The following is a 24,787-nucleotide window of genomic DNA, read 5'->3' on the forward strand; positions in this document are numbered from 1 at the left end:
AGATTTAAATATATATATATATATATATATATACATACATATACACACACACACACACACACATATATATATACATATACACACACACACACACATATTTTATTTATTTATTTACCTATCTATTTATTTATTTTTTAAAGAACTGCAATAGGAAAAAGGGAAGGAGAGGCACTGATTGGGGCCAACTTTTTCAAGAATTTCAGCCACCAAGTAGAAGGGAGCTAGCTGGGAGGACAGGATCTAGTGAGGATTTAGAGTGTTTCATATTGAAGCCACAGTTAACTTTCTACCCAAACCTGCTCAAATCCCATGTGAAAGCATTTCCTTTACACATCCATTCTACAAGTGGTTTTGTTTTTTATTAAATAAAACAAAAGTTCTTTTCCTGTTCCTTTTGGGCATCTGAAGTTTCATCTGTTAACAGGGCGAATATCTGACATCCCTTAGCAGTTAAGTCTTCTCTTTTACACAAACATTCCTTTACTTTCTTTTTTTTTTTTTTTATCACAAAACAGCTCCCTTTGGAAAGGGACTTAAAGGGACAGTGCAGCTTAAGGGTGAGAGAAAGAGAAAGTCCAGGCTCCTCAGTTTAGGGACCCAGTCAGGTGACCAGTTAAGTGGCCTTGAACATCTCTTACATTTAATCTCCCCATTTTCAGGAAATGAGCAGTCCCTAGGTCAGATTACTTTCATTTTCCAGCAGTTCTTTCCTTTTCAGTCTGCCTTGTGCTGCTCACACACAGCCAGACTCCAGGCACACCCCACACCAGCACTGACCCCAAAGCTCAGCTCTGTGAGGAGGGAGGGAGAAGGCTGTGCATTGTGGTAAGGCCACAGACCCTGGATCAGGCAGGTGAGAGTGTGGAGCCACCTCTGGGGGAGGGGTGGATCCCTGATCTTTCCAGGGCGAAGAACTGCCCCGCCCCTCTCAGGCAGTCTGCTTTGTTACTCTGCTTGCTTAAAACCTTATCTTTGGTTCCTGCTGAGTCGGGGGGAAGTATATGTGTGATGTCTGGGGCCCAGTCCCTCCAAGAGCCCCAGGGTTGGCTCCTAGAGGACAGTCTTTTCTCAGAGGAATCATTGCCCTTTCATACTTTGTCAGATTTGTGAGTGAGGGCTGTTCTTGAGGGGAGGTGGGTGACAGAAGATGAATCAGCCCAGGATCAGTAAATCTGAAGGAAGGAACAAACCAGTATCCTGCCCATACAGCCAGGTCAGCATCATTATAGATTGAGGTTTAGGTCACTAGTAAGGAAACAAGGACCCATAGACAAAGTTATTATCCCAAAATGGGAAGCCAGTATCACCCTTAGACAGAAAAGGTGGCCTCAGTTTCCCAAAAAGTTCTTCCCTTCCCTTTTCTGCCCCCAAAACCTATTCTAAATTGATGAGTTATGGGCTCTGGGAGCCCCCTTGACCTCTCCTTGAGTCCTTGAGGTACAGGCTCTGGGAGCCTCCCTTGGACTCTTGATTAAATCATCCCATTTGATGAGGCATTTGCAAGAGGCAATAAGCCTTACATTGTGGCTTAGCCCAAGCCTCTGTTGCTAGACTTCCCACCCTCTGTTACTAAACTTCCCACCTATCAAAATATGAATCCACCCTTGAACTGGCCTAGCCCACCATGCTCTGTGGTCTCCAGCTACTTCCCACCCTCAATCACTCAATGACCTCATTAACTCCTCCTGTAGACCCTCCCCAAACTCCTCCCCTAGACCACCACTAGATTCCTCCCACAACCTTCTGTAAATAAGACCCCATCTTGTCCTCATATTTGTGAGAGGGCCATAGAATTCCATGTGGGTGAGAGCGCCATAGAATGGGGAGAGCACCATAGAATGCCATGTGGGTGAGAGCGCTATGGAAGGGGGAGAGCTCCGTAAAATGACCTAGCAGAGACTTACTCTGTGTCCAATACAAGCAAACGTTTAATAAACTTTACTTTTCCTTGGCTGAGAAGACTTGAGTTGAATTCATTTGGCAGGACCCATCGTGTTGGTATTTTGGGGTCTCTAGAGCAACCCTAACCCTGTTTAGGGGTAACCTCTTCAGTGAGGACAAGAGGTTTGTGAGGTTCCCTTTCCTCGACCCTGAAAAAAGGCCTCACTTTGTTACTGATCACCTGACTGGTCTGATTTTTTTGTACAAGTTAAATGAAATAATATTTGCAAAGTGTTCTGCAGAACTTCTAGCAGCACATACGTACCTGTGCCCCTCAATCAAACTGTTCCTTCTGGCTCCTCTCTGGCTCTGGCTCTGCTCTTTGCCCTCTGCCCTCTGCCTCGGCCCTAGTTTGTTCCTAAGGTTCTCTCTAAGCTGAGTAGCTCACTCCTGGTGTCTGGCTCCCTTGTGGCCTCTATACAACAATGATGTCTTTCTACCCCAGGACAGTGACTACTCTCTGCAGGGCTCCAGGCTAACAGACATTGGGGAGCTTGGTCCCTGAGCAATGGGGCATTTATGGCTGGAGTCTTCTCCAAAGTCAGCTCCCTGATAACTGCCCTAGACCTCAATTTTCTTTCCTCAGGGAAATGGCAGAAAAAGAACTTCCAGGCAGCTTGACCTCGAAGATCCCAATGGAGATCCCGGCTCTTGGTCGACCCTTACATCTGGGGACACTGTATGACTGTCGCTCAGACACCACCATCCCTGGTAATGACTCTTTTCAATGCAGAGCCTTATTCCATATGTCAGGAGAGGGCAGTGTTAGGAAAGAGCTGAGTGAAATATGATCAGTGTAAGAAAGTCAGATTCAGACAAAGTCTCAGTGATTAGTGTCTCAACTATTTTCTCCCAGGTAGAACCCACCTGGATCTCTTTGTTCTGATGGGAGGTGCTATGTGATGGCAAATCCCAGGCAGGAGTGATGGGAGATGTCTGAAGAGAGCAGTGTAAGAAGGGGCTCATTCACCCTGGAAGGCTGAAGGTCAGAAAGAGAAGCAAACTTTGAAAGATAAAACCAAAATAATATTGAGCTTTAAAAAAGAAAAAAAAAAACACCTTAAGGCAGAGAAGGGGTCAGAGCCTTAATTACATCAGAAACAGTGTTGAGTGGTGGGGAGATCAGATACACACACACAAACACACACACACACAGACACCCATCCACCCATAAACATACATGCCTCTGAGGGGTTTGTGCAGGTTAACCAACCTGGTTAAAATTAAGTTCAAAGGCAGCTTTAAAGGAAATGTTGTTGGTTCAGAATGAGGGATTGTAGGGAAGGTAGAATTCAGGTAGTCCCCTCACTTTCCCTTGAGAAGGGGGAGAGCTGCAGGTTGTGTGAACATACATTGCCTTTTGATCTTTACCAGCATCTAAAAAAGAGACAGCTGGTGCCACAGTTGACAGATAACTGGGCCTGGAGTCAGGAAGACCTGAATTCAGATTCAACCTCAGACACTTCCTAGCTCTGGGACCCTGGGCAAGTCACTTAATCTCTGATTGCCTGAAAAAGGATCCACTTGCTCTCCTGGGAAAGGAAATGACAACACTCCAGGATGTTTGCCAAGAAAACCCCATGCAAGGCTTATGGTCCATGGGGTCAGGAAGACTCAGGACCTACTGAACAACCAGTATCTGAAAGAGCCACTTAATTCTATCCCAGGCATTGCCTTCCTGAATCACCTCCCAGGAGCCAGCTAGTAGTGTGCAGCTAGGAGGTTCAATGAATGGACATGACATCAGGAGACTTGAGTCCAAATCCAGGCTTAAGCACATCTAGGTGTGAGACCCTGGACAAGTTATTAAACCCTGTCTGTCTTAGTTTCCTCATCCTAAAAATGGGAATGATAATAATAGCACCTACTCTGAGGATTGTTCTGAGGATCAAATGAGATAATATTGCAAAGTATTTTGAAAATATTTATTTATTACTTTTAATTTTACTTATTTCAATCATGTGTAAAATATTCATTTTTAAAGAAACTTTTAACTTTCATTAAAAAAATTTTGAGTTCCAAATTTTCATCCTCTCTCTCATCTCTCCTTATAGAAAAAAAACTAAGAAATTTTACCTAGGTTATATATGTGTACAGTTGTGCAAAACATATGCCTATATTAGTTATGTTGTGAAAGAAAATAGAAAACATACAATAAAAATAGTTTAAAAATATGAAAGATACCTTTGCATTCATACATTGTCAGTTATTTCTTTTTTTTTTTTTTTAAAGCAATCAGGGTTAAGTAACTTGCTCAAGGTTACACGGCCAGTTATTATTTCTGGGTGTGGTGCTGAGTATCTGAGCCTGGATTTGATCCAGGTCATCCCGACACTGGAGCCGGTGCTCTTACTTGCTGAGCCACCTGGCCACCCCTAAGCAATTGGGGTTAAGTAACTTGCTCAAGGTTACATGGCCAGGTGTTTCTGGGTGGGTGCTAAGTGTCTGAGCCCGGGATTCGATCTCCAGGTCTTCTCAACACTGGAGCCGGTGTTCTTACTTGCTGTGCTACCTGGCCACCCCTATTGTCAGTTATTTCTATAGAGGTAGATAGCATTTTTCTCCAAAGGGCCTTCAGAATTGTCTTAGACCATTGCACTGCAGAGAATAGCCAAGTCATTCACAGGGTAATCATCTTACAGTATTGCTGTTACTGTGTACAACGTTCTCCTCATTCTGTTCACTTCACTTTGCATCAGCTCATGTAAATCTTTCCAGTTTTTTCTGAAACCATCCAGCTCCCCATTTCTTATAGCACAATAGTTTTCCCTCATAATCACATACTACAGCTTGCTCAGCCACTCCCCAATACTCTGAAAATATTAAAGTGCTATGTTGATTCTAGGGAGTAGTTATAATTAGCTAGAAGCATAAAATGTCTGAAGACAAAGGACCTCGCCAAGACAACCCAGAAGGAGCTGCACTTTGTCAGAGCATAACTACTCCTTTTCTCTCTCAGAGAATGCTGCAGAGGTCATATCCTCACTAACACTTCCAAACCTGCTATGTATATGCACCATTCCTCCTCCACCCCCCAGGCACTGACCTCACTCTGGGTCACCTCCTGTTCTCTATCTATGGCAGGCAGTGGGTAGGCTACTCTTGGAGTCAGAAGACCAGAACTTTGCTTAGACACTGACTAGTCATATCTTCTCCAAAAACTTAACCAACCCCTCTCTGAGTCTGTTTATTTGTGGGCAAAGTGTGGCTAATTATTATAGCACTACAGAATTGTTGAGAGGAAAGTGTTTTATAAACCTTGTGAAACCAATATTACCAGGGTCATTTTTTAGAAGATAGTACAGTAATGGGAATGGCAATTTGAAGATCTTCCCTGCCCCTTAATAAACCTAGGAGAATTTGAAGACCTTCCCTGCTTTGAAAGCAAACTCTGCCCCCTAATAGGCACATGGAGCCTGGGGTGAGAGGAGTTTGCTGAAGGGTGGAGCAGAGCCACAGGAAGCTGAGAGTCAGAGCTAGAAAGAGGTTGGGAGAGAGAGGAGCTCAGCCAAGGGGATAGAGAGGTTTGTGAGTAAATATTGATCTTGTATTGGTTTGTGGGGAGGCTTAAGGATGGCATGTCTCTCTGCTACATTTTGGTTCATTAACCTTTATGTTACTTTGATGGGTTCAGTTTTCTGGTGTCTAAATAAATGCTTTGGTTCTGTCCTCTATATGGAGAGTTTTTTATATTTTGCAACCATGCACAATATGGGACTATTTATAATTATAGTCAGTGCTGTAAATATTGCACTGGCACAACAAGTACCCAGGCTGAGAAAAGATATTTACCTACTTGTGGAAGGAACAGAGGAGCTCAGAGGAGGGTGGCGAGTGATGTGGAAAGAGTGAGAATTCAGATTCAGGGATTCAGAGTAGGGAGAAACTTTGTAAGGGTTCTGCTATAAATCATAGAAGACTCAGTGGAGCAAAGGTGTTTCAGAGGCTGTAATGGGAATGCAAATTTAAAGATCTTCCCTGCCCCTAGGTTAAAATGCACCTGGAGCCTGGGGTGGGAGGCTTGTTTTTCAGTAGATACTTTTTGATTGGCCAGTGGGTCCAGAAGGTTGTTACATTCTCTGAGCTAGGAGAAGGCTATATAAACCCAGATTTGAGGCTTTGTTTTGGGGGCTCACTTTGAGAAGTGTTCTGTCATTTGATCATATGACACTCTGGGAAGCCGTTGGTTGTTGACAGCCCCCTCCCTCCTTTGAAAAACCCAGATGTTGATTTGGTATGGATGTAATGGTTGGACAGTTTGGAAATTTGTCTACTTGATCTGTTTCTGTCTTGATAATTCTGTCTGTATATTCTGAAGTTCGGGTTGCTGACCTTTTTCCCCTGAACTAGGTAAATGATATATATTTGACTGATTAAAGTAAGCTTGTTAACCCATTTTGAGTTGCTTTCCTTTAACAAAGCAGATCTAAGAACCTGTGGTGGCAGCAACCCTGGGGACGCTGGGGTGCTTGCTGCTACAGAGGCACAGAAAAGTTCTTTTCAGGTCAGGAGTGGGATTTTCTCCACCTGTGGCATCTGTGTGTTACCCTACCTACCCTCCTTCCAGAAGCTACCTCCCAGGGCCAGCTGTCCCTGCTGGAAAGGACACCCTAAAGTGACAGGCTGTGGACCCTCTGCATTCTGCCATTTAATTCCTAATGTCTCTGTCTCATTCTAGGCATCACATTGTGGGACAGGGAGACCCTTGAGAGAAATGTGACCACAGAAGAGCAGTACAAGACTGATTTTGACATCATCACCTCTGACTCTATTGATGAGAAGATGAATGCCATGAATATCACTGCAGAGCTGAAAGCAAGTGTCCTGGGGGGGATGGTGGCAATAGGAGGCTCTGCCAAGTATTTAAATGACACCAAGACATCCCAGAAGCAAGCTAGGGTCACTCTCAAGTACAGTGTGACTACACAGTTTTCCCACCTCACGATGAACCACCTGGGATATCAGAATATCTCTTACCATGATGTGTTTGATAATGGAACAGCCACCCATGTGGTCACTGCAGTGCTCTATGGGGCCCAGGCTTTCTTTGTGTTTGATCAGAAAGTTTCCACCAATGAAAATGTTAAGGATATAGAAGGATCATTGAAGGCTGAAGTAAAGAAGATTCCCCAAGTATCAGGAAAAGTAGGGGGAGGGATGAAAATGGAGGACAGTAAGAAAAAATCAACCAAAGAATTCAGGTGTAAGTTTTATGGAGATTTTGTCCTTGAGACCAATCCAGTGACTTATGAAGATGCAGTAACAATCTATGCCTCCCTTCCTAAGCTGCTTAGGGGCCGTGGGGTGCCCCTCCAAGTCTGGCTGTACCCTCTGGAGTATCTGAGCTCCAAGGCTGCCAGGCTGGCTCGAGGAATCAGCATTACCATGGTGTGGGATGCCCAGAACTCTCTGGAGAAGTTATCTGAGTGTGACAAGAGGTGTAATGACATGTTGGAGGCACCAGGGCTCTCAGTCTTTTCTGCCATCAGGGAAAAAGTCAGGCTATTCCAAGAGCTAAATAGTCAACACAGACAGATTTTACAAAAGGAAATAGCCAAGGTCTTACCCCTGATCCGGGCAGGCAGAGCAGAGGAAGATGAACTGACCAGGATTTTAATCAGGGAAAGCCAGTCCCCATTCAGCACTAGGAGGCTCTCAGAGTTCCTGGATGAGAAGCTCCAGGAGATGAAGGTGGTAAATTCCTACCTCACCCTTCTGAAGGGGGTGCCAGTCATGGCTGACCAGAATGAGGTGGACACTGTGGTTCTAGGCTCTACCCACAGATTTGTCCTGGTATTTGCACTCACCTCCTTGCAGGAGGAGCCCTACTTAGCAGATTGGAAACAGTGGCTATGGAATCTAGCATCATTAAGTCCTGACTGTGAGCAAAAGACATATTCCTCTTGGATCAAGGACAGAGAGACAAGGAGAAAGGCAATAGGATTGGCAGAAGCCTTTTCAACGTTTGCCAAGACCAATCATTCCACAGAGAAGACTCAATTCATTGTGGCAGCTGTCCCAGATCAGGAGAACAAGGGGGTTTCCATTTACCTCTATGAAAAGGGACTGCTGGTCAGCACCAACTTTGAGCTACCAGTCAAACCTCCCCTTCCCCAGATTGGTGGGGTCACACATCACTCCGTAGAACTCACACTGACCCCAGCATCTGGGAAGGAGGAGAGGATCACTGGCTATCAGGTAGAGTACAAGGTTATAGGGGAAGAGGACTGGACCACCATCCCTGTGTCTGGAAAACTAGAGGGATTGAAAGTAAATGACCTTGAGCCTAGCACAGAGTATCTGTTTAGGATTGCTGAGGTGTGGGAGCTAGGGCTCAGTGAGAGCAGTGATGTGAGCCTTGCTGTGAGGACACTTCCACCAACCTGCCCTCCTGGAAAGCCAGTAGCTGTTGTGATGGGACCACAGTCTGTGACCCTGAGCTGGCAGGGTCCAAGTGCTGTTGGAGCAGGAATCAAGATCAAGGAATATAGAATAGAATACAGAGAGGAGACTGAGGCTGAGGATGGGGAAGGAGACTGGCATGAACACAGAACAGGAAATAATGAGACCCACTGTGATATTGATGGACTGACACCTCAGACTGTGTACAGGTTCCGAGTTTCTGCCGTGTATGATGGTGGCTGGACCAGTGAGAGCAGTGACAAGGGTGACCCAGTGAGGACTCTCTCTACTATAGAAGAAGCTCCAGTCTCTGGTAAGGGGCTTTTAGTAACTAAAATCCCTAAGAATGTTTCTCATTATTGGAATATGCGAAGTGTTGCAAGGGTTGATCAGGGGACTCTCCTTGATTTCACAATCCACTGGAATTGGAATTGCCTCACTGAAAGTGAGAAGTTGGGAAAAACCTTAGCTTAAAAAGGCAAAGGTTCCCTGCAGCATGCTGGGCCACCTGTAGTCTTCCTGATCTATATTGGGCCTCTGAACCCAGATGACTGTGGAGGAGAAAGTGAGGCTGGTGACCTTGCACAGCCCTCCCTCACTTAAATCAGAGTCAATTTCAAGTCCTGTCATCATCTCCCTGATGCCATCGTCCTCTTTCTACACAATGAAATTACAGGGGGTCAGACTCTGAGAGACTTATTTACATTTGTAAGGGTCCATTTATTGTGGGAGGGTGTAGATCAAGGTACCTCTGATCAATCAAATTTTCTCTTTCTCCCAGGACAATGTCAGGTAGATAAGAGACCTACTAATTCAAATTATTCAATTATGTAAGTATCTGAAATTATTACCACTGAAAATCATACAGAGTTCACAGTAATTCCTCAGATTTTCCTAATCTGTGCTTTATATTCCATTTATAAAAAAGTGATCTTTGACATATATTATTTTTTAAATGAAAGACAATTTAAGTTGTTTTACTTGAAAATTTCAAGACGCTCCTTAGTGTAATACAAATATTCTAGAGTTGAAAGGAGTCCTAGAGCATCATGTCTTCTGACCTCTGGCTGTTATCAAAAGTCATCTGTATAACATTTCTTTGTGATGCTGAGACATCTGTCTCTTCTTCAAGTATTGGGCTACTCTTTGGAGGTAGTAGGAACACTCCTGTTAAAATATTCCTCTCTCCTGTACAGAGGGGGCACCCACACAGACTTCTCCCAGAGGCAGTTGGTTCTTGCAGTGTGTACAGAGTTGGACCTGGAGGGGAAAAGGTTTATTATGTAATCCAGCTTCAGGCCTTTTCTACCTGTGTGCCACTGGGGCAAGTCTCTTAACCTCTGCCTTCCTCAGTTTTTATTTGTAAAATGGAGCTCACAATAGTACCTCTCTTCCAGAACTGCTGTGAGGATCCATGGAGATATACGTAAAGCACTTTGTTGAATCTTAGAATTCACTGCTTTAAAGTAATACAACTTCCCAATCATCTTTTTCTCTCATTAAAATGTGCAGTCAGGGTTCTTCCTGACAGAAAAGCAGCAATTTGTAATGGTCTAAGTTGATGTCAGTCACATTTTAAGCTGAGCCCTTCATGGAATCATGGGAGTTGGAAGCAACTGTAGGATCCAACATCCTGCCAGAAGCACAAATCTGCTTTATGCTGTGGCTGACATCTGTGTTCACTTCCAGTGATGGTGAGCTCACTCTCTCCCAGTCCATTTCATGACAGGGCAGCTCTAATTATTAGGACATTCTTTCTTTTTTAAAGGAGCAGAAATCTTTCTTCTTGTAAGCTACACTTTGGTACCAGCTTTGTTCTCTGGGGTTAAGCAAAATGACTAATGCCTTTTCTTAATGGAGCCCCTCTGGATACCTGAGGGCAGTGACCCTGTTCTATCCAAGGCTTCTCTCCTCTAGTCTAAACATCCCCTTTTCCTTGGATTCTTCCTTTTGGGCCATTGTGTCCACACTTTCCACCTTCCTCACTGTTCTCCTCAGCATGAGCTCCAGATGATCCTGTAGAAGGAGATGAGAATAAAAACTAGAGGACACCAAGTCATAGCCTGACTTGCTGTCTTTTGACTTTCATGACTTTGGGTAAGTCATTAACCACTTTGAGATTTAGTTTCCTCATTTGGCAAATGAAGGGTTTGGACTTATACAACCCTACAGCCTCCTCCTAGCTCCCAAATACAAGAGGCACACTTCTGCATATGTGGTGCCCAAAACATTCTGTTATACATGGGACCTGACTAGTTTGAGGAACAGTCGGACTGTCACTTCCCAGGATAAAATTCTTGTATTCCTACTGCTATTTGTCTAACATTTTGTTAGCTTTTTTTGACATCTGACCTCACATTTAAGTTTTTTTTAACCTAGATCTGTAATATCATCACAATTTTATGAAAAAAAGCCCATAATGGAAACTGCTGTGCAGAGCAAGAACTCACAGCAAGTTATGATTTAAGAGCTGGAGTCCTTACTGTTATTTCTGCCTTAGATCCCTTTGCAATGTGGTAAATGAAGCCCCTAGATGCCCTCTACTGAATAATGTTTTTGAAAGAATAAATCAAGTAAGGGATCACAAAAAGAACTAATTGTATTCAAATGAACTTATCAAACTATGAATATTTTAAAACAACTCTACAAGCCCATGGTTCCCAGGGCAAAGACACCTACACTTTAGGGATTTGTTGGAAGTGCACTGAGGTTTAAGGGCCTTTACACATCCTCACATAGGACATAACCAGATCTTCCTGACTCCAGGGGCAGCCTGCCATCCACTGTCCAACTCTGCCTTCCTCAAACTTCTAGACAGTTTGTAAGCCCCAGATCTTACTCAGTATCTCATAACACTAGAGACCCTGTATGGCACAGAACTGACATCCTGGGTAAGAAACCTAGGCTTCCATGATTCTATTTAGTTCACCTAATATTCCATGACTGTTTCATCTGCCATGTCACCTTGATGCCTCATTCAGGTTCACGCTGGGCATCCCACTACAACTTCAAGGCTGTGAACAGTTTTCCAATCTTAACTGGTTTATTCTGTGTTTGTGTCTGGTTTCCCTGATGACAGAGAGTTTCGTTTTTGTCTTTGTTTCTCCTTTAAGCCTGGTGCTTGATTAGTTTTCATGAATTAAATTTCTTCAGATTTTGTTTGTTTTTTCTTGACTGGAGACCTATTTCCCTCCCATTGTATACTCTCAATGCTCCCACACCAGCCTGGCCTTCTAACTATGCCCTGAGCTTAAAACTGCACTAGGATTTTTGGCACCCTCAGTATGTATTCCTTATATTGGAGGCCTATTTGCCTAGCCCCAGCTCCCACTCCTCCACACCACTAAACTGGGCCCCCGACTGGCCAAGGATCTTTCTGGCTAGTGGCTCAATGTCTAACAGAGGAAGGAGAGCTGTGGTCTGGAAAGAGGACACCATGAACTTAGGAGAGTGGCATCTACTGCCACCTAAATCCCCTTATTTTCACAGAAACATACACTTTTTTGAAAACCAAATAAGAGAAGTGGAGGAAAAATTGGGAAGAGAAATGAGAAAAATGCAAGAAAATTTTGAAATGAGAGTCAACAACCTGACTGAAGAAAATAACACCTTAAAAAATAGACTAATTCTGGGGCGGCTAGGTGGCACAGTGAATAGAGTACTGACCCTGGAGTCAGGAGGACCTAAGTTTAAATCCAGCCTCAGACACTTAACACTTACTAGAGCCATGTGACCTTGGGCAAGTCACTTAACCCCAATTGCCCTCCAAAAAAAAATAGACTAACTCAAATGGCAAAAGAGGCTCAAAAAGACAATGAGGAGAAGAATGCCTTAAAAAGCTGAATTTGCCAGATGGAAAAAAGAATCTCAAAAGCTCACTGAAGAGAATATTCCTTCACAATTAGATTGGAGCAAATGGAAGCTAGTCACTTTATGAGAAATCAAGATGCTAGCAAACAGATCCAAACAAATGAAAAAATAGAAGGAAATGGGAAATATCTCATTGGGAAAACCACTCACCTGGAAAATAGATCCAGGGGAGATGATTTAAAAATTATTGGACTACCCAAAAGCCATGATCAAAAAAAAAAAAAAAACAACCTAGAAATCATCCTTCAAGAAATTCTCAAGAAAAATTGCCCTGATGTTTTAGAACCAGAGGGCAAAATAGAGGTTGAAAGAATCCACCTATCACCTCCTGAAAAAGATCCCCAAAAGAAAACTCCTAGGAATATTATAGCCAGGTTCCAGAATTCCCAGATCAGGGAGAAAATCTTACAAGCAGTCTGGAAGAAACAATTTAAATACTGTGGAAACACAATCAGGATAACACAGGATCTGGCAGCTTTCTACACCTAGGGATGGAAGTTCTTAGAATATGATATTTCAGAGGTCAAAGGAGCTGGGATTAAAACCCAAGAATCACTTACCTAGCAAAGCTGAATATCATGTCAGGGGAAAATATGGTCATTCAGTGGAATAGAGGACTTTCAAGTATTCTTGATGAAAAAACCAGAGTTGAATAGAAAATTTGACATTCAGATACAAGAAGCAAGAGAAGCATGAGAAGGTAAACAGGGAAAAGAAATCATAAGGAACTTATCAAAGTTGAACTATTTATGTTTCTACATGGAAAAATGACAATTGTAACTTATGAAACTTTTCTCAGTATGAGAAACTTTTCTCAGTATGAGAACATACATACATATGTCTATATAGAAAGATATATGGGCGTATGAATACATATGTGAGTGTGTTACATATGTGTACAAGTATACATACATACAGGGCACAGGACCAATTTAATTGGAAGGGATGATACTTAAAAGGTGAAATTAAGAGGTGAGAGAGGGATATCATAAGAGAAGATGGGGAGAAACAGAATGGGGGAAGAACAGGAAGGCAAAAAAGGAATGGGTCGACCTTATTCTCATTGAATTTGGCTTAGGGAGGGAATGATATACACACTAAATAGGGTATCTCACCCTACAGGAGAGTAGGGGTGAGAGGGATGAGAGGGAAGATGATGGATGGGAAGGCAGGCTGGGGGGGAGGGAAGTTGGAAGCACCCGCTTTTAAAAAGGGACAGGATCAAAGTAGAGAATAGAACAAGTGGGAGGTGGGATAGGAGAGAGGGAAATATAGTCAGTATTTTACAATATATCCACTATGGAAACGTTTTGCATAGCTACCTATGCACAACCCATATTGAATTGCTTATCTTCTCAGTGAGGCTGGGTGACAAGGGAAGAAGCGAATGAATCTGGAATTCAAAGTTTTAAAATAAAATGTAAAAAAAAATATATGTATATACACACATATACATATACACACACACACACTTATTATATATTAGGTTACATGTAACTGGGAAATAAGATATGCAGGCACTGAGGCATAGAGATCCACTGTGCCCTACTGGAAAGTTGGAGGGGGTATGGGAGAAGATATGGGAGAGAGTAAATTGGAGGAGGGGATATCCAGTGGGATTGCTATTTTGGGGTGGTGGGTAGGGGAAAAACAGGAATAAAATTTGTAACTCAAAATCTTGTGGAAATGAATGAGGTAAACTAGAAGTTAATAAAGATTTGATAAAAAAAAACAACAACACTATTTCCTAAAAGCCCTTCGGTGGCCTGCCTTCTGCTGACCAAGATTTGTGAATTTCACCAGGACAATACAGAGCTCACCATTAGCAAATCTTGTCCAGATTCTTAGGACTATTCTCTATTTCTGCTCTACTGTCATAACCTTCAAGAGCCTAAAGGTCACCTCCTTCTCATGCTGGGATTTCCGAGCAGGACTTTATTAAAATCACCTACAAATTCCAGTCATTGATTCTTCTTTCTTACTTGTTTCCTGCAGATCCAGACAAGAGAGGAGGAGTCTCAAAGAAGCCAGAGCTCAGAATTGTCCTTTTGGGAAAAACAGGTGCTGGGAAAAGTGCAACAGGAAACACCCTCCTGGGCAGGAGAGAGTTTGAATTATTTTCATTCACCAAAGTCTGCAAGAAAGCCAGGAGCACATGGAATGGGAGGGACATTGCTGTTGTTGATACTCCAGGGGTTTTAAACTTTGAGATCAAAGAAAATTTGAAAGAAATAGCTAGATTCATGACACTCTCTTCTCCAGGGCCACATGCTCTACTCCTGGTGATAAAAATGGGTCGTTTCACCATAGAGGAGAAGGCAGCCATTGAATGGCTTCAATATATTCTAGGATCTAAAGCAGTGAAGTTTTTGATCATTGTATTCACTTGGAAAGAAGACCTGGAAGGAAAAAGTGTAGGGGATTATGTAAGAGAAATTGAGGACTCCTTTTTCCAGGAGTTGTTGGAGAAGTGTGAACACAGATACTGTGCATTTAACAACAAGGCTAGTGGAGCCCAGAGAGATGCCCAGGTTTCAGAGCTGATGGCCATGATTGAGAAGATGGTGCAAAATAATGGGGGCACCCACTACACCAACCGTAATATGTATATGAAGATCAGAACAACATGAAGGCAGAACTGGAACACTACAAGGAATAGTTTGCAAGGGGGAAAGAAGAAATCAGACAGAAATATACAAAGTTAAAGGAAGAATTAAAAAAGGAAAAGCTGAAAGTGGAAAATGAACCATATGGGAAGCAAAAGGAAAACATTGATAAAAAAAAGCAGGATCTTTGAGGAGGAGAAGGAAACATTAAAAAAATTGAAGCTGATTTATAGGAAAAGTTATTGAAGTTGCCAAGGCAAGGCCAAGCATAATTTGAGGACACTTTCAAAAGTCGTAATGATTATTTCATCCGTTGCATTATTTGCTGTGATTTTATTTCACAAGTAGCCCGTTGGACAACTAGAATAATTTCATAGCTAGTTTCCACCACGTGAAGTGGTGATACAAAGAGACCTTAAGAAGCAGAGGTCACATGGTTAAAAGGGATGCAGATATCAGCTGAAGCCAAGTCTCCTGACTACAAGTCTAATGTTCTTTCTGCTCCATCACACTGCTTGCAAAAGAGCAATGCCTTTCAGAAGAATGGATCCTGATTATTTTACAGTAGCAGATAGAACTTCCTCATTTCTTATGTGCAGGCATTATGGGAATGGCAATCTAAGATCTTACCTGCCCCTAAGCCCTTTGATAGGCTCAAGTGACCCTGAGAACCTTCCTCGATTTGAAAATATTCTCTGCCCCCTAATAAGCTGAATGTGGTCATATGGAGCCTGTAGCAGTAGGCTTGTTTTTCAGGAATGCCCACACTTTATTGCTTTGTGGTTGGATAATGGGTCAAGAGGGCTGTGACATTCTCTAATCCAGGAGAAGGCTATATATACCATGATGTGAGGTTTTGTTTTGGGGGCTCACTTTGAGAAGAGTTGTGTGATTTGACCAGAGGAGACTCTGGGCAACTGTTGAGCCCCTGGCTTTGAAAACCCAGATGTTGGTGCTTCCCTCTATGGTAACTGACTAGGTATGGTTGTAATGGTCAGACAGCTGGAAGCCTGTCTGCTGATCTGTTTTTCTGCCTGCTTGTAACTTCTGCTTGTAATCTGTTTGTATTCTCTGAAGTTCAGGGTGCTAACTTTTCCCCCTGAACTAGGTAAATGATATATGTTTGATTTATTAAAGTAAGATTGTTAACCCATTTTGAATTGCTTTCCTTTAGAAAATCAGTTCTAAGAACCTGTGTTGGCAGCCACCATGGGGATGCTGGGGTGCTTGCTGCTACAGCAGGCTATGAAAACAGGAAGCTGGCTACAGCCAGGAGAAGGCAAGAATTCAAAACTCAATGTGTACAATTAGAAACTAACTGTCTGAGCTCCATTCTGTGCTTTTTCTCTGTGCCCCCTTGCCCCAGGAAGCATTTCCCCTTTTCTTGGCCATCACTTCCATCTTTCTCATCCTTTAAAAACACATGGACTCTACCCAAACTTTCCCTATCTATGATCCTTTTCCACTCTGATGATGCCTATTCTCTACCATCTTTAAAATTTTTTTTTCTTTTTGGAGAGGGGAAGGAAGGGCAATTAGGGTTAAGTGACTTGCCCAAGGTCACACAGTTAGTAAGTGTTCAGTGTCTGAGAACAGATTTGAAATCAGGTCCTCCTGACTCCAGGACTGGTGCTCTATTCACTGGGCCACCTAGCCACCTCTCTTCTCTACCTTCTGCAACACTTCCCAGAGAGGTATCAGTGTCACCATTTGGGCTCACAAGTTTATATTGTTTTCATAAACACAGTGTAAGCTCTTTGGGTACAGGAGTATGAAGCTTCTACTTGCATTGTCAGCCCCTCTAAGTAACTCTCCTCACAGCCCCATTATTTTATTTACTATTATTGGGTAAGAAAAATAAGGAGGCAGAAACAAACTCAAGTTAGTGAGAAATTTAATGACTGTCACATGGAATAGCCACAACATGTCCATGTATAGGCTGAATACATACCTGCATGTACAGGGAAGAGAGGAGGCAATGCCAGGACAGCTTTGCAAGCCTTAAGAGCAGAGGCTTTTGTTTTGCATTCTTGCTCTGTCATCTCATCGAACCAACAATGAAAGCATTCCCCCTCCCAGTTAGAAGTTTTGTTGGCCTTTAAACTTAACTTGGTTTTAAGATAAAGTTATTTTGGAGAGCCCTATGAGCACTGGCAATATGTGTGGTCTAAATTTCTGGGATTGGTCTCCAGCATGGATCTAGTTAATACAGAGGGGTCTCAGGATCTAAATTTCTGAGATTGATCTCCAGATGGGATCTAGTTAATACAGAAAGATCCTGGGTCCCAGAGCTATCTTAGGAAATTGAGGGCTTCAACCAAACTCATTTTCCTTTGAAACTGGGAACGGGGAACTTAACCAACTCCATCAAGGTTAAAACTCCAAAAAAAAAAAAAAAAAAAAAGCCCAGTGAATCCTGAGGAGCCTGAATCATTAACTTTGATGAAGTGAGGTGCTGTTCATTCAGCTGTTCCATATAAGACAGTTCGGATTTGAGTCACAGCACCATAACTGTCAACATTTAAAAGAAGTTTGGTTCAAGGAGACAAACTAATAGTGATATACAGTTGTAGCATTTTTATTTCCTTAAGCTAGAGAACTTGTATAAGGAGTCAAGAGCTGAGTCCTGACTGATAAACAGAGAGAGCAGAAGACATAAGTACATTTTAAAACCATCCCAATTCAGGATGACTGTGTCACACAAATTTATGATCTCCATTTGTTACTTCTATCTTTGAGGAGGTTTCTTTTTTGTAAAGGCAAATTGACAAAAACAGATCAGGGTTCATTTGTATATTACCATCTCAGAATGTATGTTTTCCTTCCACTGGGAATCACACCTCCAGCCTTATCTGGTCTCTGAAGTTGCTGACACAGGAAAAGGCAATTTTTTTTTTAAAAAGCAAGGCAAAGTAGTTTGTTTGATTAATTCATACTTTGTCCAAAAATATGATATTTAATGATTATCATTTCCTCCATTTTGGGGCTTGTTCCCAGATTCTCCTCTTCTCCTCAGTGGAACAACAGGTAGAGAAGAGGATATGCAAATAATCCCAAGAAAGCTCAAATTACAGGGATAAGTCCCAAAAGCCTTCAGTAAACTTTGTTGGGTTTTGGGGGGAATGTACACAACTTTTCTTTAATTTGATTGAGATCCGAAATGGAGAATAGGACATGCATCACTAGATGTCCCACCTGATGAGAGAGCTGCTTCCCTTATGGGAAAAAGTCCTGAAGGTTTTATGGGGACAGGGGCTTGGGAAGGGAGATTGGAAGTCTCACTTTCTGTGAGAGAGTGACTGGGGGGTGCTGGTTGAACTGGATCAGACTGCAAGACTGGGGGGATCTGGCTGCCAAGGGGGAAAGTCAGCTGGCACCTGAGGAGTGGAAGGGGTCAGAAGAAGAGATACCTCTATGACAGCCTAGGGAGTAGGTCCTGAGGGCTGAGTGATGTTGCTTCATGGGGAGGGGCCACAGAGGGAGGCACTTCAGCCTGACCAGTGGCTAGGACCTAAGCAGGGGGCCCTGAGGGGGAAGGGGCCATGCTGGGAGATGCAGGGTAGGAGATATGCATGGTATAGGAGACAGTAAATGAGGGGTGTTGGGCTAGAGGAAAAGGGAAGGGCAACCAAGGGGCTGGGGGAGCTGCCTCAGTGACCTGAGCAGGAGTTGCTGAGGGGAGAGGGGCTGGGGCCGAAGCCATAGGAAAGGGGTCATTTAATTGGTTTCCGTTGCCCCTCCATTGCAACAGTTTCCCTTTGCCTCTTCTATATGATGATAATTTACCCCATTCTGTCTCTCCCCATCTCTGGTCATTATATTCCCTCTCTCACCTCTTAATTTCACTTTTTAAGTATCATCCCTTCCTATTCAATTGGTCCTGTGCCCTCTGTCTATGTATACCTGTAGACATATATACACACATTGACATATGTATTCTTATGCCCATATACCCTCAGGTTACTATTATTTTAAGCCTTGATTACAGGAATAGTTGTCATAAAGGCCAATAGTGGAATGGCAGGGGCTGCAAGCTGAGAACTGCTAAAAGTGGATATTTTGGTGCCTGGGAAAGGTTTTGAAGACAACCTTGGACACTGCCCAGGTGAGATCTTTGACTCTATAACCCCGATTGTGCTTTTTCTTTTCTGAAAAGGAAAATTTCCATGTAAGTATGCCAAAGCCCTGCTTTCAGCACCAAGTGGCTACCTGAATGCCTACCAGAGATGACTCATGCCTGAAATCAAACAGGGCTAAGGAAGTTTTCCTTCTGGTAAGATTTATGACATTGTCCCTCTTTTTCTTTTATAGCAAATTCATCAAGAAGTTATATTCAGGGCCAAATAAATGAATAAATAAATATGAGATAACATTCTTCAAAGAAGGAAATGATTGGAAATAAGGCAAAAATGTAATGCAATAGATGTCTAATTGAATAGGATAGTAAAGTTTGAGGAGAGAAACAGCATCAGACTCAGATGATTCCTCTAGTTTTAGAGAGTTTAGTTTACCTTTGGTGTCAAGTCATGTTTCTGGGAACCCTGTCAGGTCTGTCTGGCTGTGCCAGCTTGTGTATATGAACTCTGGTCATCTGAAGATTACCCCTCCTCTGAGCCAAAGGATCTGAAAAAGACAACATCAGATGCAGATAACTTTTCCAAGAGTCTGGACCTGGCCTGTACTAGAACTGCTTTTTTCCTAGAGATCCCATCTTGGGAAGATAAGCAATGATGTGAGAAATTTTTAGAGAGTGAAAAGAAAAGGATACACTGTGTGATGAGTGAAAACTTCTCAGGATGGTTGACTTTCCTTTTCCCCCTTCATTGCTGCTGTCAATCATCAGCAAGCCCTTTTATGAGTCTTTTGTCCCCAACTAGCTACAGTCCTTTGTCTACTTTCCTGCCTCTGTGGGCCCCTCCTCCCTGCCAGTGGGAGTCAGGGATAGCCCAAGCTCCTTCCCGCCCCCCCCAACCAATGGGAGTGAGGGACAATGGGGAAAATATGACCCTTCTGTATTAGGGTTTAAGAATTCTGTTCACCATACATTGAGCTCCTCCTTCTTATGACCAGTCATGGGAAAGATCACCCTCTTCTCCCAGGGGAAGAGAATAAAATTTCCTGTTCTTATCCTAAGAAATCTCTGTGTTCTTGATTAAATTTTAAATGGAGTTTTTCATCTCAAATGAACTCAAGCACCAAAAAGAAGAGCATTTCAATATACAGAGCAAAAGAAAAGAGACCCTCACGTCTGAGATTGTGAATGTCTATTTTATACTGCTATTGTTAGAAGTACAGACAGGTCTCACTGATGAGGTCCGGGAACCATAAGATGTTGAAATTTAAAGTTAGGGGTGCATGAGACCCCAAACTACCAATATGCTGGGTCCTGTTGAATGAATTCGACTCAAATCTTCTCACAGTCAAAGTAAAGCAAAGTTTATTAAAGGTTTATCATATTGGGTAGATTCTTAAAGAGCCTCATTATCTGTGACTCTTGCATTGAACAAGTGGACCAGAATCATCTGACATAGAGCAAGTCTGTGATAGAAAATTCTCTGGCACTCTCACACCTCATGGAGGCAAGATGGGGTCTTATATATAGAAAGGTTGTGGGAGGAACCTAGGGGTGGTCTAGAGGAGGAGTCTGGGGAGAGACTTCAGGAGGAGTCAATGAGGTCAGACTCCAGTGATGAAAGATTAAGGGTGGGAAGTAGCTGGAGGCTACCTGGAAATGAGAGACAGTGGAAGGCTAGGCTAGTTTAAGGGTATATAGATATTTTGGGACGATCAAGGGTGGGAAGTAGCTGGACAGAGGAGGGTTAGGCTAGTAACAGAGATTTGGGCCTAGCTATAATGAAAGGCTTATGGCCTCAGGCAAAAGCCTCATCAAATGGGAAGATTCATTCAGAGTTCAAGGGGGTTCCCAGAGCCTATACCTCAGCATTCATGTTGTGTAAATTTGCATTGACTTTATTTAAAGAATTCCTTTTTATAACACCATGGAGTGTCCTGGTCGCCTCTGCAGTAAAATCTCTCCTTACATATTAATTAATTGACCTTCTAGTTGATAACATGAAATCCCCTGTGAGTCTGGTTAATATTAACTAGACCCTGAAACTTGGATTACACCTGAGTGAAATAATTGAAACCAGTTTCTGAAACTGTAGCCCTAAGGCCCAGACTCTGGTCAGGGTATTTTCCCCATACAACTGGACCAGACCTTATGAAATCTCATCACATTTTGTCATTATCGCTTTTTGAATACTACAAATTAGATGTGAAGTATACCCACTAGTCACCCAGAGAAGATGTGAAGGATACTCTAAGTCTTCAGACCAATGTAGGCATTGACTTGGAATGAGGGTGCGTTGGCAGCAGTTGTCTAGCATGGCCAGTTGGAGTGGACTGTCAAGAGTTGGCATCTTTACTCTTTTCTGAGATGCAGACATTCTGGGCTTTTTCCTTCTGATGGAATTCTTCAGGAGAGAAATAGGGAACTCCCTGATACCATCTCCCCCATTCCCCCAAGCTGAACATTTTCTTCAGTCAGGAAAAGAGTTTCTTAGTGATCCTCCTGACCTGATTCTATAACCTTGAATCAAGCAGACCATTCAGAGGACACCCAGTTCCAAAATGCCACCAGTGTAATGATTATTCCAGACTAAGTCTACACCTGGCCTTGTTAGACAGCTAAATCCACTCTAGGTTTTCCATGTTCTACATGCCCATGGAGCAATTTGGAAAGAAAGGACATATATGACAGCAAAAAATTCCCCTATTTAAACATGCACAGGAGATTTCACCTCTCCTCGAAGCTGCTGAAAAGCCCTCTGAGGTAGCGGTTATCTTTTACAAAGGCCACCAGAAAGGGGAAACTGATCAAGCTGTGGGAAATTGCCTGGCAGACACTGCAGCAAAGAATGCTCCTGGCCAATTGACTATACTGTTGTGCCCAAACCCAAAATTACATGCCACCTGATTTGGAGCCCACCATTAAGCCCCTTTATATTTGTCTCTATCCTATACCTTGTAATAGCTTGAAACAGCTTAAGGCATAGTCTTGGGTATTGCCCAAGGCGTAGTCCCCTAACCTCCTGTTTCCTGAATTAGCATTCTATATTCTATATAGCATTCTACTTGTAATGGAAATGCAAATTTAAAGATCTTCCCTGGCCCTAGGCCTTAAGCCAGGATAGGCTTAAGAGACTCTGAGAACCTTTTCTTGATTTGAAAATATATTCTGCTCCCAAAAAGGCTGAATGTGGTCACATGGAGCCTGTGGCAGGAAGCTGGGTTTTCAGGAATGCCCACACCTTGATGCTGTGTGATTGGGCAGTGGGTCAAGAGGATGGTTACATTCTCTGACCCAGGAGAGGGCTATATAATCCCTGATGTGAGGCTTTGCTTTTGGGCTCACTTTGAGAAGTGTTGTGTGATTTGATCAGATGAGACTCTGGGCAGCTGTTGAGAGCCCCGTGGCTTTGAAAACCCAGATGTTGATGCTTCCCTCTCTGGTAACTATGATTTGGTATGGATGTAATGGTTGGACAGTTTGGAAGCCTGTCTGCTTGATCTGTTTCTCTGTCTTGTAACTTCTGTTTATATACTCTTTAGTTTGGGGGTGCTGACCTTTTCCCCCTGAACTAGGTAAACAATGTATGTTTGATTGATTAAAGTAAGCTTGTTAACCCATTTTGAGTTGCTTTCCTTTAAAAAAGCAGATCTGGGGCGGCCAGGTAGCACAGCGAGTAAGAACACCGGCTCCAGTGTTGAGAAGACCTGGAGATCGAATCCTGGGCTCAGACACTTAGCACCCACCCAGAAACACCTGGCCGTGTAACCTTGAGCAAGTTACTTAACCCCAATTGCTTAGGGGCGGCCAGGTGGCTCAGAGAGTAAGAGCACCGGCTCTAGTGTCGGGATGACCTGGATCAAATCCGGGCTCAGATACTCAGCACCACACCCAGAAATAATAACTGGCCGTGTAACCTTGAGCAAGTTACTTAACCCCAATTGCTTTAAAAAAAAAAAAAGCAGATCTAAGAACCTGTGTTGGCAGCCACTGTGGGGAAGCTGGAGTGCTTGCTGCTATATCACTATACACAAAGATCAGTCCTGGGGTTATGTGATAGTAATGGCAATGAAAGATTCCCCTGTATTGGCTTGGTTTTCAAACTGATTGTGTTAAAACCCAGAGCTTGTTAATCCCACCTGTGGGATGGACGTGTTGATGTAAAAAGAGAGTCCTGAACTGGGAGGAGCTGGTGATGTAGATTTGGAGAGACAAGAGAGAGGCGGAAGGACTTTTTGGAAGCAGCACCTCGTGGAGGCAGAGAGAGAGACTGATAGAATTACTGTAGGCCGCTTTGAGTTGCCCTGGACTTTTGAGACCTGCCCCCTGAGCTGCCAAGGACTGAGGAGACATGGCTGTTTTGCTGGTATTTTGTCTGTCTGTTTTGATGTTCTTTTGCCAGATTTGTCCACTGGTGAAAGACAGTCCTGTTGTTGAAGAAGTCCTGGAACCTGGCTTTTGGTTAAGAAGCCCTGAGACTGTCCTGCAGACAGAGAGTGAATACTGTTCACTGGTGAAGGACAGTGCTGTTGTTGCAGGGGTCTGGGAACCTTTCTGTTGGTTCAGAGCTACTGAGACTGTCCTGCAGACAGAGAGTGAATACTGTCCACTGGTGAAGGACAGTGCTGTTGTTGCAGGGGTCTGGGAACCTTTCTGTTGGTTCAGAAGCCCTGAAGAAGGATTTTCTTGTTGTATGTTTACAGAATTCCTGGGAGAGGGTTTTGCTAATGTTTTCAGGGGTTCTAGGACTGTTCTACAGACAGAGGATGAATTAATGAAGGGACTGGCAATGTAGTATATTGTGGCCTTGCTAAGCCTTGTCTCCCCAGGAACTAAGATTGCTGAGAACTTGCCTCTTGTCAAGATGAAGAAAAGACCTCCATTTGGGTATTAAGTGCTGTTCTTAAACTTGATGTAACTCTGGGGTAGATTCAATTGTGATCCAGGGGTGGGGAACTTTTGACCTTTTTGTGTTCTATGGTTGAACAAATGAATGCACTTTACTTATGTTTGGAAACTAATCTCCATTTGAGAAGAGGGGTTTTGTGATGGACTAAATGAAGGTACAGCCTAGGGGTGGAGTAGTATTTAGAACAGGGACTTTGTAATTGATTGAATGAATGGAAGGTCCTGGGGTGGGGTAGTACTTGGAGATTATTTAATCACTCTTAGTAAATGCTGTATTTTGAATGATGTCATATTTTGATCTTCTCTGTTCTTGGTTTGTCACTGAATAAAATGGAGAGCACCTATGCTGGTATTCTGAACCTTGGGAAGTTGCCTTTCCTTGACATTACATTGCAGGTTATTATACAAGTTTATCTTATGAAGAGATCACCCTGTATTCAGAACATGACCCTAGCCTGTCCCCATTACACAATGTTCCTCCACCCTGTAATCAGAACATGACCCTAGCCTGTCCCCATTATCCAATGACCCTTTTCCCTGTTCTAGGAGGGACCCCCTTATTCCAGGAAAGTTGCACTCTTATTCTCTAGCGTCATTAGCCCTGAACTATGGATCTAACCAATGGCAATTCTTGGCTTCTGTGCATCATTGCTTATGCTAGTTCCCCTCCCCAATAGTGGTTTTTGTGGTTTTAACCTTTATGAGCACTATATACACCCCAGTTTGGGGCTTCCTGGTTTGAGTGTATACTCCAGGTAGTCACGTGCTTAATTAATAAATCCACACCTAAATTTACCTTGACCCCAGGTCTCAGCTCACTCTTATTCTCTGCTCAACAATACTGACATCTTTACTCCCACAGCTCCCTGATTCCTTCACACCTTCCTACAGTCCTGCAGAACAGGCCCTTGCTAAGGAAAGGGATATCCTCTTTCTTCCTCTGAGTGGTTTCATAGACCCTCAGGACAACTTCTTATCCCAGAGGAAA

The 24,787-nt window shown here is 43.1% G+C and overlaps 2 protein-coding genes across 6 annotated transcripts in view; one reads left to right on the forward strand and one right to left on the reverse strand.

Annotated features, from left to right (window-relative positions):
• LOC138157655 (stonustoxin subunit alpha-like) overlaps positions 1 to 24,787 on the reverse strand; it is a 361,938-nt gene that overhangs the window by 165,365 nt on the left and 171,786 nt on the right. The gene's annotated exons all lie outside the window — the stretch shown is intronic.
• The window catches only part of LOC138157633 (stonustoxin subunit alpha-like), a 146,266-nt gene continuing 122,060 nt past the window's right edge, over positions 582 to 24,787 (forward strand). The window contains exons 1-4 of one of the 2 annotated variants that reach the window (XM_069083294.1): positions 582 to 853; positions 2,528 to 2,652; positions 6,620 to 8,656; positions 14,209 to 15,989. In XM_069083294.1, coding sequence (XP_068939395.1) covers positions 2,532 to 2,652; positions 6,620 to 8,656; positions 14,209 to 14,843 — 2,793 coding nt within the window. In that variant the 5' untranslated portion in view covers positions 582 to 853; positions 2,528 to 2,531 and the 3' untranslated portion in view covers positions 14,844 to 15,989. Of the gene's footprint in view, positions 854 to 2,525; positions 2,653 to 6,619; positions 8,657 to 14,208; positions 15,990 to 24,787 lie in introns of those variants that run through there. The other variant, XM_069083276.1, reaches the window with a different exon arrangement.

Source organism: Petaurus breviceps, unplaced genomic scaffold, assembly GCF_028583685.1.
Source record: "Petaurus breviceps papuanus isolate PSGF00001 unplaced genomic scaffold, PetGlider_PUasm1.0 115, whole genome shotgun sequence".
Classification (NCBI taxonomy): Eukaryota; Metazoa; Chordata; class Mammalia; order Diprotodontia; family Petauridae; genus Petaurus; species Petaurus breviceps.